The sequence below is a fragment of the Miscanthus floridulus genome, chromosome 18 (assembly GCF_019320115.1).
Source record: "Miscanthus floridulus cultivar M001 chromosome 18, ASM1932011v1, whole genome shotgun sequence".
NCBI classification, from domain to species: domain Eukaryota; kingdom Viridiplantae; phylum Streptophyta; class Magnoliopsida; order Poales; family Poaceae; genus Miscanthus; species Miscanthus floridulus.
The window spans coordinates 91,641,088-91,659,789 of record NC_089597.1 but is presented as its reverse complement, the minus strand read 5'-3'; the positions used below and the strand labels follow the sequence as shown (position 1 = coordinate 91,659,789).

Below are 18,702 nucleotides of genomic sequence, written 5' to 3'. Positions count from 1 at the left end.
TGATAGTAGTAAAACCAAAAAATTGGTACGTGTGCCTCGGCTCACCTCGCGGTGCTGAATTAAAATCTCTGTGATCCGATAGCCCATTTGCCTGGCGCGCCGCATTGTTCACATTTGACTTTTGCAACTTTTGCACGCACCGAGTATCCTGCTAGAACACGACCCGGGTAACGAGGCCCCCCTTGCACGCCCGGCCGATCAAGGCCATGGCGCCAAGCACATACCAATGCAAAAATGTTAATGCGTGGTACGTTGACCAAGTGGAGGAATAAAGCGAGGGAGACACGAGCAAGGAAGACTGAGAAGACGAAGTAAATGGCATTGCATTGGGCGATGCGAGTGAGAGGGGAGGAGACCTCTGCATCGGGAGGAGCTAGCACGGTGAGTGGGAGTGCCAAATTAATGGGTTACGATCCGAAGTCAAATCTCAAATCAGGTGCCCAGGCCGTGCGCAAGCGCAAAGCTTCTATCCCCTTCTCCTTGCAGGGTTTTGGCAGAGGCTGAACACATCCTTGGGGAACGGAACAACGATGCCTTTCCACGGGAAACCAAACTAGCACACGTCCATGCATTCACATATGTCATGTGTGGATCATGGTTCAAGGGTACTAACTGACTTTTGTTTAGAACAAGTATAATAAACAATTGTACTATGTGGTTTTTATACAGTGATAGAGAAGAGAGATGAGGAGAGAAGAGAACTGAGTTGTAAGACCAGTCTAAGTGAGTTTTATATCTTAGTTTTCAAAACTCTCATATGTTGGAAATAATGTAACATGTTTTATCCCCATAAAACTTTTGTAATCTCTCTCTTTATTTATATTATGCCATGTTAGCTTATTTAAGGCATATAAAACCTCCACTCGGACTGGTCTAATTAAGTTTATAGCTAATTAATGCTCGAGCTCTAAAAAAAACTTTGTGAGAGAAGAAAGTGGACCATGTATTAATAAGAGCAAGTATAGTAAAGGGTTGTAAGTGGGTTATATGCTAAGGTGGAGGAGAGAGAGGAGAGGAGAGAGAAGCGAAAAAAACTAAGAACTTTGTGTGCGAGGTCACTTTTTTTTTGTTTTCTCCCACCTAACACGTTGGATGAAATCTGAATCAGCTAGCGCCTAGCGAAGTCCCCTGTTGTTGCCGATGCCCTCAGCAGAGAACCGTACCACCGCAACTGTTGGCTGCAGCAATTGCAGCTTTAGCTGCAGCGAACAGGGCCACAGGTTACATAGGGCCTGTTTGGAATCCTGACCGAGGGTGACCCCTCTGGCCCAACACATAGCCTGGGCAACCGCAGCCTAGTTTTTGAGGTGCACAGAGCTATGTTTGTTTTCCTATCTCAGCTGGGTCTGGCCCTTTAGAGGTGGTGTTTGTTTCTTGAACTAGAAGTGGGCTAGGGAGCAACTACTGTCTCAGGGCGAGGGGGAAAAACGGGCCAGAAGAGCGCAGCGCCAGCCGAGCCCAGGAGAAACCAAATTCCCCTGGGCTGGCCCAACGGTGCTTTAAAGCCTTCGCTGGCCAGGCTCTGGTGGTCTTCAAGAAAACAATCAGGCCCAGCTGTATCCGCTGGGCATAGCCCAAAGGCGGAGCCAGGATTCCAAAAAGGACCATAGTGCCTGCTTGAGCCCAAGGTAAATCCAATTTAAACCGCCACTTCTGCTAAAGTGCCCAAGAAGTCCTTGAAATGTTGAAAAGTTCTTCATGTCTTGTTATTTTTTACATACCAATTAAAACAAATTCAGAGCATGTATAGCGAGCACTACATGGTGCGAGCAGAGAGAACAAAAAGAGAGAGAGAATAAAACTGCGGCCCTTATGTTTCTTTAACTTATTGTACGTAATCCACTATCATGTACACCATGTCTATTTTAAGCTCTATAACCTTCCTTTTCATTGCTAATGGACTGCTAGCTTTAACTCCCCACGCTAGCTTATCATGTATGCTACAATGGGATTGCCCATCGCTCCTAGATAGGTCACTTATACTTTTGGTTTCCCTTATTAGTAATCTTACAAGGTGCAAAAACATTCTCAATTTTGCCACGCGATTCCTTTTTCTAGGTGATGACGTTTTCGCCATATTTTGTTTTCATCTTGCAAACGTAACAAAGATAACAAGGGTGTACTGAAAGCTGAAGCCACTAACAATTGTTGATAACAAAAGGCATTTGGATCGCTAAGCGCTAACCGCGCATCCATATCTTGTCCATTTCTATATCAAAAGGTTTGCCAAGTAGATGGAAAAAAAACGGCCATTTACGTCACTGAAAACTGTTTGTCAGCTAAAACCAAGGCAACGAGGATAACAGGAAGGTTAGGCTTTACTTTCAGAAAAGTTGTTTTCATGGTCAACTGCGCACATTGTCAACTGATGTAGGAGATTAACTGAATGTCTTAGACGTCAGTAGTTGCCATTATTTCTGAATACTACCTGTCTAACTGGATAAGCAGAAAGAAATGTTTCTAGATGGCATGGCAATAAAAACAGGAAGGTGGCCGATCTGAAAAGTGCTAAAGCAAAGTTTGGCTAAGACAGTAACCTGTTGTTGAGCTGATGGTGGTTGTTGAGAAAATTGGAAGACAATGCTTCAAAAGTTGATGGTCAGCAAGAGTCACCATAAACAAGTTTATGCCGTCAGATAAGTACGCCCTGTTGTCCTACTAATTAAACCCCTATAGTACTAGCTCGTCAATTCCACATATACATTTTGCTTTTAGACATGTCCCGTTGTCTTATAAGTATCATACACCAAATTGGAACAATTATTGCTGCTAATGGCATTGGTAGGTAAGCAAATCAAAACTGATGATATGCAAACTAAGCCTACAATCCTAAAGAACATTATCATATACATACACTTAGATGTCGGTCGTTAACACACAAATATATTCATAGATGATGAATGTCTGCATTCATGTTCCAAATATATTCATAGATGAACACAAGACATCAGCATATGACAAACAAAAGTCTCCTACTGTGTTCAGATCATGTTTGCAGCCATCATCACTTGTTAATCTGCTGATGTATATGGGGGTGTTTGGATGCTTTATATACCACTCCTTGCCTAACCTTGCCCAAAGAGAATATGGAGCAGTACATTCGTTTGGTTGGCAAGCAAGGTTTTCTCGGACTCTGTACACATTCTTGCTAGGCGCAGCGAGCCAATTCGGCTCGCCTGACTTAGTAAGGTGTGTCAAGGCATTGGCTCATATACCACCCATGTGTGTCAAGGCATTCACATATACCACCCATTTGCACATTGTATTTATAGGAAAATTTATTTGCATATACGATACCACGCATTTGCCTATGTATTTTTGTTAAAACTAGCTATTTTAATAGAGTTTATCGAACCAAATTAAGGGTCCCTTCGGACCACAAGAATTGCATAGAAATTTCATAGGAATCAATTTATTTTTCACATAGAAACGTAGGAATAGGGAAAAAAATCTCGCTTTCGAAAGGGGGGCCCAAAAGTCTCTATAGAAGGCCAAAGGGATTGCCCAACAGTACCAGTCGCAACCACATGTAACATATATGCACCCAAGGAAGTGCACCAAATAGTTTGGGTACTACTGGCATTATTTGTGGCGTCACTATACATAAACATCTTGCTATCATATCTTGACACCAAAAAAAGCGTGAAAGGCAATGCCGTCGTCACTTTGTCACGCAATGAAAAGACTTGCTGCTAAATAAAGTACCTCGTGGACAAGTAAACTATTCTTGTCCTCACGCGTTGTTGAGCAAAGTAAAAAAATTATATATATATATATATATATATATATATATATATATATATATATATATATATATATATATATATATATATATATATCTTTAACATGATAGTAATCTCACAGGAAAAAGAAAGACGCGAAATTTCTCAAACCAATGCTTCAAACTCCAAAGCTCTCTGCGTGCAAATTTCCAATCAAAGTAGCGGGCAGGAATTGCAGCGCTTCATGGCATAATTTTCCACACGAGAAGACGACTATTTCTGAATAAAGGCCTATCTCCTCCCTACCACCCTACGATGATTGACGTGTACGGCTACGGCTTGGCAAGCAAAATTTGCAGCCAGACGACAGCAATCGGATCCCAAAAATCGACAGGATAATCCTGCATGAAGACGCAACAGGACGCAAAAAGGAAGGTTCGCTCTCAGTCTCTCAGCACGATGCCTGAAACTTTAGGGCTCTCTGTGTCTGTGTGCAGTTTAAAGGAACTCACTCACCTCCATCTGCATCTGTATATATATACGTCGTCGTCATCTCCTCCCTAGCTCGGTCCCAATTGATCGAAGAAGACTCTGCTTTAAATACGACAACAGGTAGCTTCCAATCATCTCCTCGTCATTGCAACTTTGCCGAGAGCTACCCTGCAACAGCTAGCTTCCAGTCATGCAGAGAGACGACATCGCGACGTCGGTGTGCCAGTGCCACACGCTCGGTGCTGCAGCAGACTTCGCGAGCTTCTACATGCTGCAGCACGGGCACGGCTCGCTCGACCACGAGCCGTCGTCCTACCCGGGCACCGCGGACGGTTCTTGGGGCACGTACGGCGGCCACGGCACTGGCGCCGGTGCCGGCGGCGTCGGCGCCGGGGCGAGCATGGGCGCGGGAGAGCTGGAGCAGCAGCAGGCGGCGCACGACGAGCGGAAGGCGAGGCGGCAGGCGTCGAACCGCGAGTCGGCGCGGCGCGCGCGCGCCCGGCGGAGGGGGCAGCTCGACGAGCTGTCGTCGCGCGTGGCCGCGCTCCGCGCCGCGAACGCGCGGCTGGCCGTGGAGCTGAACCGCGTGGCGGCCGCGCGCGCGCGGGAGGCGCGGGAGAACGCGCGGCTCAGCGCGGAGGCAGCCGCCCTGCGGGAGAGGCTCGCGGTCGCCGAGGCCGCTGCGGCGGCGGACAGGGAGGCGTCGGGGAAGGGCGACGCCGGCGATGAGGCAGCGGCAACGCCAACGGCCGACTAGGCAGGTGTTCGATCGCCGATCGGCGACCAAGATGACATAGTAATTCACTACTAGGACAAGAAGAGGGAGACGGAGAGGACCATTTGCCTTTGTGCATAGCTGGTTGTCGTGTGTTCGTAAATCGTAAGTGTGTAGTCGTGGAGCTCCTGAGATTTGCTCGTTCTGAATCTCCGAACACTCTGCAAGGTACAGTAGATACTCGTTCGTCCATAGGTCGCGATCATACGATACGACTGATGATTTTGGAATCTAATACAGTTACGAGACCCTGTTTTTACTATAGAACTCAATTGATTCATGTGCAATTAAAGATTAGCATAGCCATTGCATACTGGTAAAGGGTGGTTGTAGCCTTTAGGTAGTATACTCCCAACTCCATGGTGAGGCCGGCGAGCAGCACCGTGGCCGCCGACCCAAGCTTCCGCAGCATATAGGCGAAAACTCAACAAATTATGGGCCTGGGCATCATTTGGTAGGCTCAAAAGGGCCTAGTATATGCAGAACAGGAGAGTGGCAACGTCCATGGCAGTCGCGGCGCCGCCTCTTCTGTTTTGGGACACCTGTGGCCAGAACCTACAGTGCATGGGGATCTAGAGCCGTGGCATAGTTTGCAGTCCAAAGAAAACCACTGGGTGCCAACCACCACGAGGAACACCTGCCGAATAGCAAAATCTCAGTCATATCCAGCCCAACTAGCACAGACACAATGCATCCAAATCAGAACTCCTCGCTGACCATCGAGCTCGCCTTTTCTCAGGACATGGTCACATGAACGACATGATACTTCACCTGATCCCCAATGGCCACTAAAGGCAGAGGGAGTGCAAAAGCCATGTAGCATATGCAGTTTGGTTTCAGTGTAACCATGGTCTCAGGAATGGTGCATGGTCTCAGGATCCAGTGTAACCATGGTTCGTTAAGAGCATCTGCAGCAGCTTATCAATAACTCATCCTCAATAGGATGGTATTGGTGGCCACCAATACTGGTTTTTGGATTTATTGGGGGAGTTGCTCCAGCAGATCATCAATAAACTCCCCCAAAACATGGGACCCACGTGTCAGGTTCTATTTATTTTCCTTTTTCCTTTTTCTTTTCTCTCCCGACGTCTTCTCCCCGCAGGCCGTAGCGCCGCCAACGCAGCTCCGTCGCCGACCCTGTCTAGTCCGCGCCCAGCCCCAGCCCTGGCTCCGACCAGCGCTGGCCAGCCACCAGCGCCGGCCCGCCGGAGCACCGCCCGCCCGCTGGAGCGCCGCCCACCCGTGCAGATGCAAGCGAAGGAGCAGGATGCGCTGGATCCGCCGCCCACCCCGCACAGATGTCGCTGGGTCCCCGGGCCATGCCGCTAGATCCCACGAAGGAGCAGGAGGTGGGGCGCCAGGTCGTCGTTGTTGTCCCGGCGCAGGAGGTGGAGCCGCCGGCGCAGGAGGTCCTAGAGCAGAGCGGCCGGATCAGGAGGTGCCGTTGCCGGAGTTCGAGAAGGCGCTGTGACCCGAGGCCTTCATTTGAGGGGAGATGGGGTTTTTTTTTTTTTTTTTTGGTGGCCAACAAAAAAAAAAGAGGTCATATTAGGGAGCTGCCGGAGCGGACTGCCGGAGATGCTCTAAGTAGACTCCAGAAACACATTGAAAGATGCACAAACAAACAGTTGGCACTCGCAATTCATTAGTCTAGAACCAAGGCATGGAAAATTCGGGTTATTTCTTTCATGGCGGTCTATCGTATCTGAAAGCATGAAACATACTCATATCAGTTACTTGATTCATGCCTCACAGAAATCACATCACAATCTCATAAATAGTGGTGAAAGATACCATCGCTCACAGGCCTTTGAGCAGTAGCAGAATAAGTAAAACCTTCATATATACCTCAAGCAGGACACAAATGAGGATGACAGAAGCACCCTACATTCAGTTGAGAATTTTCGAAGCAAAGAAGGAAAACGTAAAACCGCTGCTATGAAACTGTAAGGGCATTTATAAACTACTACCAGTACAAGAACTCTAGAAGAGGGCACACATAAATGAAGTCCGAAACCAAAACTATAGAAAATAGTCGGCAGGCCACTGTTCATACCAAGATCACAGAATTTGTCCACGTAAAAATGCTACGAGCTGGCAACTAGAGTTCTAGACTAGAAGAGCATAACTTCATCTCAGTGCTGATGCCATAGTAGCAAAGCATAGATAAACTTTTAACATAACACCAATGTTACGCCTCCTAATTGAGTGGCAATTCATCAATTAGTTTCCATTTTCCAGACATGAACAGCAACATACTTATCTCATTACCACTAGCTGCTGCTGAGCTAACACTATTGCTAGCACCAGTCACCAGAGGAAGTGAAAACAAACATGTATACAGCATAGTCCAAGAATTTCAGCATAACATACTACCATGATTGGTCTCTAGCCTCTGAACCACAGAACATGGGCAAATGTTTGAATCATGAAACACCCTGGAAACTACGAACAGACAGTTGTGCCAGTCTCTGGCCAAGCCACGCAAAATTTGTAGTGTTTGTTTTAAGGGCAGCATGTCATACCATGCTGCATCAGTACCTGATTTATGTTGCCCAGAAGTCGCATACTCACATTGTAACACAATCAGCTGTAGTGAAAGATATTTATCAGTCACAAGCATTTAAGAAATATCATCAGCCAAATAAGCAAAACCTTCAGGTATACATCATGCACAGCACAGGTGAAGAGAACAAAAGGCATTCCACAATCAGTGCAAAACTTGGGAATAATTAAGTGTAAAACCTTAACAGCATGAACATTTATAAACTAGCACTCTAGAAGAGAGCACACATAAAGGAGATTCAAAAGCCACAACAATAACAGAAGTCAACTTCACACGAAGGTTGCCAGAATAATGATAAGAAGGTACCGCAAGCTGCCAATTAAGGTTTTAGAATAGCACTAACTCATCTCAGTGCTGACTGCTGATGCTGGTTATGAGTAGTACTGAGTAACTTGTTGATGCTGAGTGATGTAAGCACAGTAAATTTTAATATACCATCTATGTTATGCCTCATTGTCAACCACTAAATAAGCGTATTAAAGAAGTTCCACCTCATATTTTAACAAGATTGTTTTCGTCCAGTGTGTTTCTGACGGTTGATCTAGATATCAATTGTGTGAACATTGCGTGACATGCTATTTACATAATGTACAAAAGTCAATCATGGTCAAAATCAAGTGCACCATTTGCAAGAACTATTTAAAATTTGAAAATAACCATCAATTGCTAAACAGTCCTGGCATAGTTCACTTGATAATTACTTTTCAAAGCACATCCAAATTTGTTGAAGTCAATGGACCGGGATGAATAAATTGAGTTCTCAAGCACAGAAAACAAGCATTTACAATGTTGATTCTGTAATTACGATGAATGTCGCGCATAGTAAGCAAGGTGTTAGCCCAGCAGTACAAACATGCTAGTACGTACCCTCTCAAAAACGAGGAAGAATTTGCTATATTATTGAAACAGCAAGATGTATGTACAAATTGTTAAGATAATTGTTCTTCCCATTCAACTCCCAAGCATAAAAGCTAAATCCTGAAAAAATTCAAGACCATAGAAGTATGATTCTAGTGGCGTGTAAACATCCTAATGCGAATTCAATGAGTGAGGTTTCTCACTTCCATGGAATGGTGGAATTGCATCCAAGACATACCACCAAGCAGCCTTAGCTCAAATTCGCATCGGTGTACCCAACTGTGGCGTTGAGCCACCAGCGGAATGGCGCCTCGCCCTCCGCCTCTCGTACTCAGGGTCGTCGGTAGGCAGCTCGTACCGGCACACTGGGCACGTGTTCCGGATGGCGAGCCATGGGCCGATGCACACCCCGTGGTAGAAATGTCCGCACGGCAGCCCTGTGGCGAGCCCCCCCTGTTCCATCCCTTCCTTGCACACAGCGCACCCCTGTGCGGCCTCCTCGCCTCTGACGGCCACCACCTGGAGCCGCTCCACCGCCACGCGCGCCGCCGGCGGGGCGCCGCCCACGTCCACGACGTGCCCCGGCAGAATCTCGAACTCGTCGTCCAGCGACGCCGGGAGCAGCTCCCACCCGACGCCGCTCCGGAAGATGCCTTCAAGCTCCACGTCGTCATCGCCGAAGTCGAACGGAGGCTCGTCGGAGAAGATCGAGTCGTCGTCCCCGCTGTCGATGCCCTCCATCACGCCCAGCATCTGCCGCTCGTCGAGGAATCCGAACACGTCAGCGTCGGCCTCTTCTTCTAGTCCTCCCCCTCCCCCTCCCCCTCCGCCACCGCCGCCGCCGCCAGGCCCGCTGCCGACGCCGGGGGCAGCGTCCGCGATCTCCTCCCACTCGAAGCTAGCGGCGTCGTCCTCGAGGCAGTCCCAGAAGGGCGGGGAGCGGGTCAGCGAGGGGGAGAGGCGGCGGAGGTCGGGGTCGGAGTCGAAGGAGATGGGGGACCCCGGTGTGGGGGTTAGGGTTTCGGGATCGAAGCCCGGGGAGAGGACGTGGCGTGGGCAGGCGAGATTCAACTCGATGGACTCGGAGAAGGAGACGTAGGAGAGGTCTCCGAACCCGTCGTCCCCGACGTCGAGGAAGAGCTCGTCGCCGAAGTTCGCCATGGGAGGCGGCGGCGCCCGGCGCCTGGCGGTGGGGATGGGATTGGGTGGGGGGTGGTGGGGATTTTTAACTTTTCGCCATCCCTACGAGTTACGACTCCTTCGTCGTCGTAAACAGTGAATCTCCTGCGTTTTCATTTTTGTTTTTTTTTTTCCTGACACGGCACGCCAGCGTGGCAGTGAGCCTAGGAAGGCGTACGGAGCATGCGAAATGACCTATTTACCCACATTGCTTCTCTCCCTCTACTCGCTGACGCGTGGGCCCCACACGTCAGCTTTGTCTTCAACCTTCAGCCAGAAGCCGAGTGCCCCGATGGCGAACGCGTTGTGGCGGCAAAGGGAGGAGTGGCGTACTGGCACCTATAGGTCGTGCTACTCTAGAGCTGCTGCCTCGTAAAAGCTCCCTGCACTTGCTCCTGTTTGCAGCTTCCACGGAGACGGGGTAGAAAACTGGAGCTTGTACGAAGCTGCGGCCATGACTGGAGCTCCATCGTCACCATCGATCTCCCCCGTCCAGCCATCTCCACTACTCTCAACGGGCTCTGTAAGTTCGCAGTGGCATGACGACTTCACCCCGCTACTCGTCGTTCGGCAACCCTCACCCCATCGCCGTGAACCACCGCCGTCGCCGCCATTGCCGTCCCAAGGTCGAGCTCATCGATCTCCGCATACATAGCAGCTCTCGCCTCCCGTCTCCTTTGTTGGCGCTGCAAGGACCCGCCGCGGCCGCCTATCCACATCTCAGCGTCAATCCATGGCCGCAGTGGCGTCTTCCACCTCAATCGAAGCACTCCGCCGGAGAGCCTCGCTTCTACCCGTGGCTGCTTCCACCAGCTCCTCTTTGCCGCAAGAACTCCTCTATCGACTTCGCGTGCGCGGGGCCTTGCTCGTCATCCTCGGCTGCTCGACAGCCATGGAGGGATCACAAAGCTGAAGATGTGAGATGAAGCTGGAGGTGCCTGGCTCCCATTCGTGGCTGGAGGTTGAAGACAAAGTTGACATGTGGGGCCCATGCGTCAGTGAGTAGAGGGAGAGAAGCAACAGGGGTAAATAGGTTATTTCGCATGCTCTGTAGGCCTTCTCAGCCTTACTGCCACGCTGGCGTGTCCACCTGACGTGCCATGTTAAAAAAAATGATAAAAATATAGAAAGTTTACTATTTGCGATGTCTAGACGCACGTATAAAAATAACAAACGAATGACGTACCGATGGCAAGAAGTTAAAAACCCCGGGGTGGTGGTGGTGCGGCGGCCGTTGCATTGTGACGTGTGAGGCGTGGCCGTCCCCGGCTCGTGTTGGTGTTGGGTCTGGTCACTCCTCGCGCCCAACACGTGGTAAATGACACGCGTTCCTACAGCGTTTACTAAACTAGGAATACGCCTTCCAGTAGCGTTTGCGCTCACATGAGCCAAGTCAAATCGCCCTTCGCAGGCTCTGCAGCAGGAGGAGAACGAGAAGCGCCAGGCCAAGTGATCCAATCACCTGACACCACCTCGCCCTCGCGAGATTCCTAGGGGAGGGGGCCAGGCCAAGTCGGCTCCTGCGTCGACAACGACGGGGAGAATCAGCTGTGGGCAGGCGATGAACTGTAGCGCGTGACAGCGAGAGGGTTTGATTGGATCCATTGTTTGGCCGGTCTGCGTGCATCACCTGATTGCAGCTCTGCATTTCCTGGCTATAAAGCGACGGGGCCCTTGGGCTGGCCTCGGGGACTGGAGAGGGAGAGAGTCCTCGCATCCACAAGTCCTCAGCTTTTGCGGGATTGAGATCCGGCAGGGGTACAGAGGAAGCTGAACTGTGGAAAGGTGCGTGTTCTCGGCTCTCTTCCCATCTTCCTTCCCTTGTGGTTTTGTTGTGGAAGAGCGGATTCTTCATTCTTGCTTGGGTAGGATTGGATAATTTGAGAGTTCATTTCTTGGGGTTCTGTGGCTGTACTCGGCTTTTCTGAGGCCAGTTTAAGTAGATGAAAGTTGTTTATTTCAGTTTGAGTTGCTGAGTTATGTGCTATCTGCAATGTTGTATTGTTTCATAGAGTAGTTGTTTGTTGATGTGAATTGTGTTGTAAGAATGGATTTTGGGCGTGCTTTAGCAGGCCTACTTAACTAGTGTCTACACCAAGATGATCATGTGCGATAAGATTTATTGTTAGGCCCTTTACCTTTGGCTGTCTTCTTACTTTTGTTTCAGGAAGCTTATTTGGTGTGCATACTCTTTGACTATGAACGGAAGACTTGTTATCCGAATTGTTTTGTTTTTATAATGGATCTACATTTCCATTGCTTTAAGACACTGCTCATACAAATATGAGAATATTATTCTAGGTAAACAATATAAGAAATGGAAATCAAAATAGAGAATGCATAGTTCAAAGAAATCTAGATCTCATCATAGTTATATTCTAGTAAAAGAACAATTGTAACTGGCTATTCAAATCAGTGATCTATTGCACCAAGTTTCTGACTGAAAAGTTTTCACAATCAGGAGTGACAGAAAAATGGGGATTGGAGATGGATCGTCAAATGGGAACCAGCAACCGGTGCATAAGGAAATACGAGATGAGACCACGCCACTTCTTCCAGTCAAGGTGGAAGAGGACGAGGGGTTTCATGAGTTCAACGGTGCTTCATTCTCTGGGGCGGTTTTCAATTTGTCGACCACCATAGTTGGGGCTGGAATTATGGCTCTGCCAGCAAGTATCAAGATGCTGGGCATCATCCCGGGGATTCTGTCGATCATCCTTGTGGCACTGCTCACAGAAGCATCCATCGACATGCTTGTCAGGTGCAGCCACCAGGGCAAGATTACATCATATGGGTGGCTGATGGGAGAGGTTTTCGGACAGTGGGGGAGAATTGCGCTGCAGGGCTCCGTCATCATAAACAATCTTGGCGTGCTAATTGTATATATGATTATCATTGGTACTTTTAAACTCAGCACTCTTCCATCTTCTAATCTTATTTTTGCACATTTGAGATGCACACTGAAATGACTAGGTATGAGTAGTTCTCCCAGTATACTTTTTAGTCCTTTTTAACTGACACGATGACACGTCTCTGTTGGGGCATGCCTTTAGAGCCCCAAGTCAATTTTTCCTAAGGATGTTCAGATAGAATATACAACAACAGCAACAACATAGCCTTTCAGTCCCAAGCAAGTTGAGGTAGGCTAGAGTTGAAACCCACCAAGAGCCCCAAGTCACGGTTCAGGCACTTCAATAGCTGCTTTCCTTCAAACACTGTTCAGATAGAATATATTATTTAAAATTCATTCCCTAGCTTTAGGTATGGATTCCTTCAGCATATTGCTTTCTGTTAATTGAGGAAACTCACCTATGACCTACCTGACAATACTTTCTCTCCTGTTAGAGAGAAGGGGGAGGGAAAGGGAGAGGGAGAGGGAGAGAGAGAAGGAAATATTCCCATTGTGCAACACCTTGCGCTTAAAATGAAACAACTTATGCAATTGACTGAGATTAATTCTGGTTCTTAATAATTTCATAGGTGATGTTTTATCTGGAACAACATCAGGCGATGTTCATCATCGTGGTATATTGGAGGGCTGGTTTGGAGCTCATTTGTGGAATTCTCGTCCCATTGTTCTTCTTGCCACAGCTCTTTTGGTGTTTGCTCCATTGGTGAGCTTTAAGCGTTTGGGTATGTGTACATGTTTGCATATTGAGAAAAATATCCTTCAACATATTCCCTATTGTTGGCTGCATACTATTCAAGTAAATCTTGTCATTTTTTGCAGATTCATTGAGATACACATCTGCACTATCAGTTGCCCTGGCAGTAGTTTTTGTTGTAATTACTTCTGGGATTGCCATCATCAAGCTCTTCAATGGAACTGTGGCGATGCCCAAACTTTTTCCAGAATTAGATGGTCTTAATTCTATCTGGAATCTTTTTACAGCTGTCCCTGTTCTTGTGACAGCCTATATCTGCCATTATAATGGTATGTGCTATCATTGTACAGATAATCTTCTGGTTATTCAATATTTAGATTCTAAATTCGTCATGGTCATGTTTCCACAGTTCACAGCATTGACAATGAACTTGAAGACAGAACACAGATCAAACCGATTGTGCGAACATCGCTGTTCCTGTGCTCCAGTGTTTACATTGCCACAAGTTTCTTTGCATATCTCCTCTTTGGTGAGGGCACACTGGATGATGTGCTTGCCAACTTTGACGCAAATCTTGGCATTCCATTCAGTTCAGTCTTTGATGACATAGTGCGAGTGAGCTACGCCGCGCATGTCATGCTTGTCTTTCCCATTGTCTTCTTTGCCCTTCGGCTCAACTTGGATGGGTTGCTCTTCCCCACATCAAGGCACATTTCTCGTGACAATAAGAGATTTGCCATTATCACCATCTCTCTCCTCACAGTAATTTATCTTGCTGCCATTCTCATACCAAGCATTTGGGACGCATTCCAGTTTACTGGTGCCACAGCTGCCGTCCTGATTGGCTCTATCTTTCCTGCCATGGTCATCCTTAGGTAACTGAATGATTATTCTTGGTGTATATTGCCTACTGGCCAAGCCATTTTGTATAATATGTAATATCGTGACTTGAATTTCTGCAGGGATTCGTACGGAATCGCAACTAAGCGTGACAAGATTCTGGCTGTAACCATGATCGTGCTTGCTGTTCTGTCAAATTCTGTTGCCCTATACAGTGATGCGATGAACATCTTCCGTAAGAAGGAAGTGGCCTGAACTTCAGACTTCAAAAGTAGTCAGTGATGGATGAAGAACAATCTCTTAATGCAAAACTCGATGATGCCAATGAAGATGATGCACTTGGATTCCGTGAAGCACCTCAGAATTTGGCCACTTGAAAGAATCTGGTGCTTGAAGTTTCCTGGTCTTGTGTACACAAGTCGGCTCAGTGTCAGAATTGAGCCGCTTGAAATATATGTATATTCTATGGGGAGAGTAAGGCATGGAAAAAGCTTTCTCCACAATAATGTACAGTTATGCCAATTTCTAAGTTTAGTTAAATTTTGTGAAATGTGGACATGGGCGTCTTGTCTCGTATGATTGAGAATGATATGATTACATACGTCGCTACCATATTTGTTTTTGCCTTTCTGCTGTAACCAAGGGGCACCATTTTCTCGAGCTGAGTCTTTCTGCGTGTCGAAAGGTCACGAGTCACGACGCCAAGCAGTCACTAGAGCCACGTTATTCCAGCAAATTAAATCCTCTGTTCGGATTCTTAGCATCAAGAGGGCCAATGAGCGTAGTGATAGAATCGTCGGGATCTCTAATTTCGATAGGCCTATCATTCTGTCACTAGCCAGTAGCCACCTGTTTTTATCATCAACAAAAAAACATAGCAACATGTTTTCTGTCACTAGCAATCTGGTTTCGAGTAGCAAATGAGCACCCCTAGGATTAGGGTTGATGAGTTTGTTTAGGCAGAAACTCTTCACATAACGACAGTCCAATACTCCAATCAAAGCATGAAGATAGATTAATTACAGGTGGCGCGGTTACAGCCACAAGTTCCGGCGTTTAGACAGGAGTCAATCGGAGATCAATTGACTGACAGCGACTCAAATGATGACATGTTTCAATGAGCCCTTGGTTAGTTCCACCCTAACTTCCAAAAAGTTGCTACAGTACCTGTCACATCGAATGTTTGCGGCCTATGCATGGAGCATTAAATATAGACGAAAAGAAAAACTAATTGCACAGTTTGGTGGGAAATTGCGAGACGAACGTTTTGAGCCTAATTAGTCCATGTTTGAACATTATTTGTCAAATAAAAACGAACGTGCTACAGTAGCCCCAAAATCCAAATTCCTACAACTAAACACAGCCTGAACAACACACTTTGATTTGTGTTTTGCAAGCTACTTCGTGAATTTCCTATTGTTTGTCTACACATCAGTCTACAGGAAAAAGTAGGTTAAAAGAGTAATTCAGGTTCACCAAGTCCCTAGCAGTGTAGCACTCAACAACAACAACAACAACAACAACAACATATCCTTTTAGTCCCAAGCAAGTTGGTGTAGACTAGAGTTGAAACCCACCGTAAGCCCAAGTCACGGTTTAGACACTTCAATAGCTGTTTTCCAAGTACCCATATTCAAACATAGATCTTTAGGTATATCCCATGCTTTTAAATATCTTTTTATTGCCTCCCTATGTTAATTTTGGTCTTCCTCTACCTCTCCTTATATTATTAGCTTGGCTTAGGACTCCACAATACTAGGGTCGGTCCTGAGATTTTTTGGACCTAGAACGAAACTAAAATTTTAGGCCTTTTTATATAAACACGATAATACTAGTACCATTCATGGCCAATATATATACACAAATATACAAAATGTTACTAATAAGCAGTTAACTGAATGCAAAAGCAATATTCATGTGAAATAATTTGTATACATATTGAATTACCTCAAAATTTTCTTCTAACATTCCTTGATGCGAAAGACCTCGATGATGGTGTCAATATCAATCTCCAACAATCGCTTCTCAATGATTAATGTTTCCAATCCATTTAACCTTTGGATGTTCTGAATTAGCGTTAGCTGGTTCCTCCATATCTCAAATCATCTGTTAAGAAATTTATGAAGAGCCCCACTCTGTTATTGTATCAAAACATCTATTCGTGTTTTCTTCTTTCTTTTGTCATTGTCAGAAGCATACTTTCTTGATGATATGGTACCGTTAAAATTTAGAGAAACAATTAGTTAAAGATTAAACAATTTACAAATCTAAAATTCCAAATGATGTCCATCCGGGTCTGTGAAATCTGAATCAATGATTAACCTTTACCTTAGTGGTCGACAGTACATGGTTAGGGAATACTCCCTGTCCCTTATTATCTGTCGTTTTCGGTTTTCATGCCACAAGTTTGACTAGATTTGTAGAAAATACGTGCAATATTTGTATCTCCAAATAAATTTATTAAAAACTAGATTAAAAGATCTATCTAATGATATCAATTATGTATCATAAATATTAATGTTTTTTTATATAAATTTAATCAGAGTCATTTCTCCGAAAGCAAGAACGACATATATTTAGGGACGGAGGGAGCAGGGAATTAGGGATCGTATAGGAGATAGGACAGAGAATAAGAGATTCGTACCTATGCGGATCACGTATTCATGTTAAGTCTCACTCATTCACGTGCGGCTGTGCCTGCTTGCAGCCTGCCTGGCTACCCGCCGCCCGCTGGTGACTCGCAGAGCGACAGAGTCACGGTCATATGCAGAGGAAAGAGAATGAACAGTTACTGACTCCGTAACTCGCAGTCGAAGGCTCAAAGCGTCTCGCGTCGTCATGAGGACCGAGGAGTCGTTGCTGCGGCGTGCCTACGTCTGCGACTCTGCGTACGTATGTTTGTTACTAGGCTCACATACGCCGAATACTACTAGTGTCTACGTACCTGGGGTGGGGCCCATGCGGTTCCCTAGGCCTGGGACGGTTGTCCCTCTCGCCCCGCCCCAGGAACGGGCCTGCACAATACACTGGTATCTCTAGAGGTCTTCTTTGGACATGGCCAAACCACCTCAACTGATGTTGGACAAGCTTTTCTTCAATTGGTGCTACCTCTAGGCGTGTAGGGGACCGTGACGCCTAAGAGGAGGGGTGAATTAGGCAACTTAAAACTCTAAATAATGGCCTCTTTTTCTAACCTTAGCAAAATCTATGCAAAAGATAAACTATCTAAATGTGCAACTACGGTTTTGCTAGTGTGTTGCTATCTCTACCGCAAAAGGAATAATACAATCAATATAAATACGGAAGCTAAAGAGTAAGGTAGAGATATGTAAACTCCCATCGACGACTCCGGTATTTTTATCGAGGTATCGAGAAGTACGCAAGTTTCTCCCTAGTTCTCGTTGGAGCCCCTCACAAGGAATTCCTCGCAAAGGCCAAGCTCTCGGTCGGGTAACTCCGTGAATAGCCTCGGGCCTTCCCCACGCGCAAGTGGGTCTCTGACGTGCCTTTCGACAAGCCTCTCCCGGATGCTCCCCGCCGTCTTCACTATCAAGCTTCGGGCCGAAACATCGCGGGCCTTGTTCCCTCCGGTACACGGTGGCGGGCACACCACAACCGCGGTTGGTGTGATCTCGTAAGACTACAAGCCCCTCCGATGTACAACAATGGTGCGTGCAAGCACCGAGTGGTAAGAGGTATGCAAACCTCACTAAACACTAGGCCTAAACCTAGAGCAAGCGCATAAGCGGTGGTCTAATCAAGCTAAGCACTTCGCAAAACACCTACGCTAATTACCTAATGAATCACTAAGCACTATGCAAGTGAAGATCACTAAAATGGTGTATCAACACCCTTGATATGCTCCCTTAGCTCCACACGCTTCATTTGGCCGGTTGGGGTCTATTTATAAGCTCCACTGAGAAAGTAGTTATTGGGGACGAAATCCCACTTTTCTGCTACTGACCGGATGCTGATCATGTCCTGACTAGACACGTCCGGTCGTCCCGACCGTTAGAGCTGCGATCAACTGATCGGACGCTGCCAGCGTCCGGTCATATGCCACCGGACACATCCGATCATAATTTCGCCGCTCTGGAACCTTTCTGTACTCGATCAGACGCTGAAGTTTTGCATCCGGTCGATTTGCCACCAGCATCTGGTCCAGCGTTTGGTCGCTGCTGCTGACGCCTGCTGTTGCCGAGCCTCTTGATCGAAGCATCCGGTCACCTTTGTGAGCTCGTTTCTTCATGATCTTGCGTACGACTTGGTTCCTATCTTCGTGCTTGGACTTTGCTTGATATTTTGGGTCTTCTGTTGTGCTTCTAAGGTCTTGCTTATGGTGTTGATCATCGGATCATCATGTTGCATTTGTCTAAGTCACGTCTTGCACCCTATTGGACTACAAAACAATCACTTGCAAATTCATTAGTCCAATTTGGTTGTGTTGGGCATCAAACACCAAAATCAAAAGTAAATGGGCCTAGGGTCCATTTTCCTTACAATCTCCCCCTTTTTGGTGATTGATGACAACACGACCAAAGCAAGCAAATAATAAAAATTTGCAATTTAAAAGTTATGTACTTGCTAGGATGCAATGCAAGGCAAGGTTATATGATGCTAAAAGATACTGCTTGTAAGGCCAAAAGATATTACATGCAAACTTAT

The 18,702-nt window shown here is 46.6% G+C and overlaps 3 protein-coding genes across 3 annotated transcripts; 2 read left to right on the top strand and 1 right to left on the bottom strand.

Moving 5' to 3' along the window:
* Positions 1 to 4,292: 4,292 nt before the first annotated feature.
* LOC136522896 (ocs element-binding factor 1-like) lies at positions 4,293 to 5,286 on the top strand. The gene is made up of 2 exons (XM_066516696.1): positions 4,293 to 4,334; positions 4,403 to 5,286. Exon 2 carries the CDS (start codon positions 4,405 to 4,407, stop codon positions 4,969 to 4,971), a length of 567 nt encoding a protein of 188 aa, XP_066372793.1. The 5' UTR covers positions 4,293 to 4,334; positions 4,403 to 4,404; the 3' UTR covers positions 4,972 to 5,286.
* Positions 5,287 to 8,415: 3,129 nt separating this feature from the next.
* On the bottom strand, positions 8,416 to 9,646 carry LOC136521889 (E3 ubiquitin-protein ligase RDUF1-like). Its single transcript, XM_066515659.1, has one exon. The coding sequence runs from the start codon at positions 9,572 to 9,574 to the stop codon at positions 8,669 to 8,671; it is 906 nt and encodes a 301-aa protein (XP_066371756.1). The 5' UTR covers positions 9,575 to 9,646; the 3' UTR covers positions 8,416 to 8,668.
* A 1,327-nt stretch (positions 9,647 to 10,973) lies between these two features.
* Positions 10,974 to 14,653, top strand: LOC136520931 (amino acid transporter AVT6A-like). Its single transcript, XM_066514620.1, has 6 exons — positions 10,974 to 11,377; positions 12,054 to 12,490; positions 13,073 to 13,225; positions 13,323 to 13,526; positions 13,607 to 14,072; positions 14,160 to 14,653. The coding sequence occupies exons 2-6, from the start codon at positions 12,067 to 12,069 to the stop codon at positions 14,290 to 14,292; spliced, it is 1,380 nt and encodes a 459-aa protein (XP_066370717.1). The 5' UTR covers positions 10,974 to 11,377; positions 12,054 to 12,066; the 3' UTR covers positions 14,293 to 14,653.
* Positions 14,654 to 18,702: the final 4,049 nt, after the last annotated feature.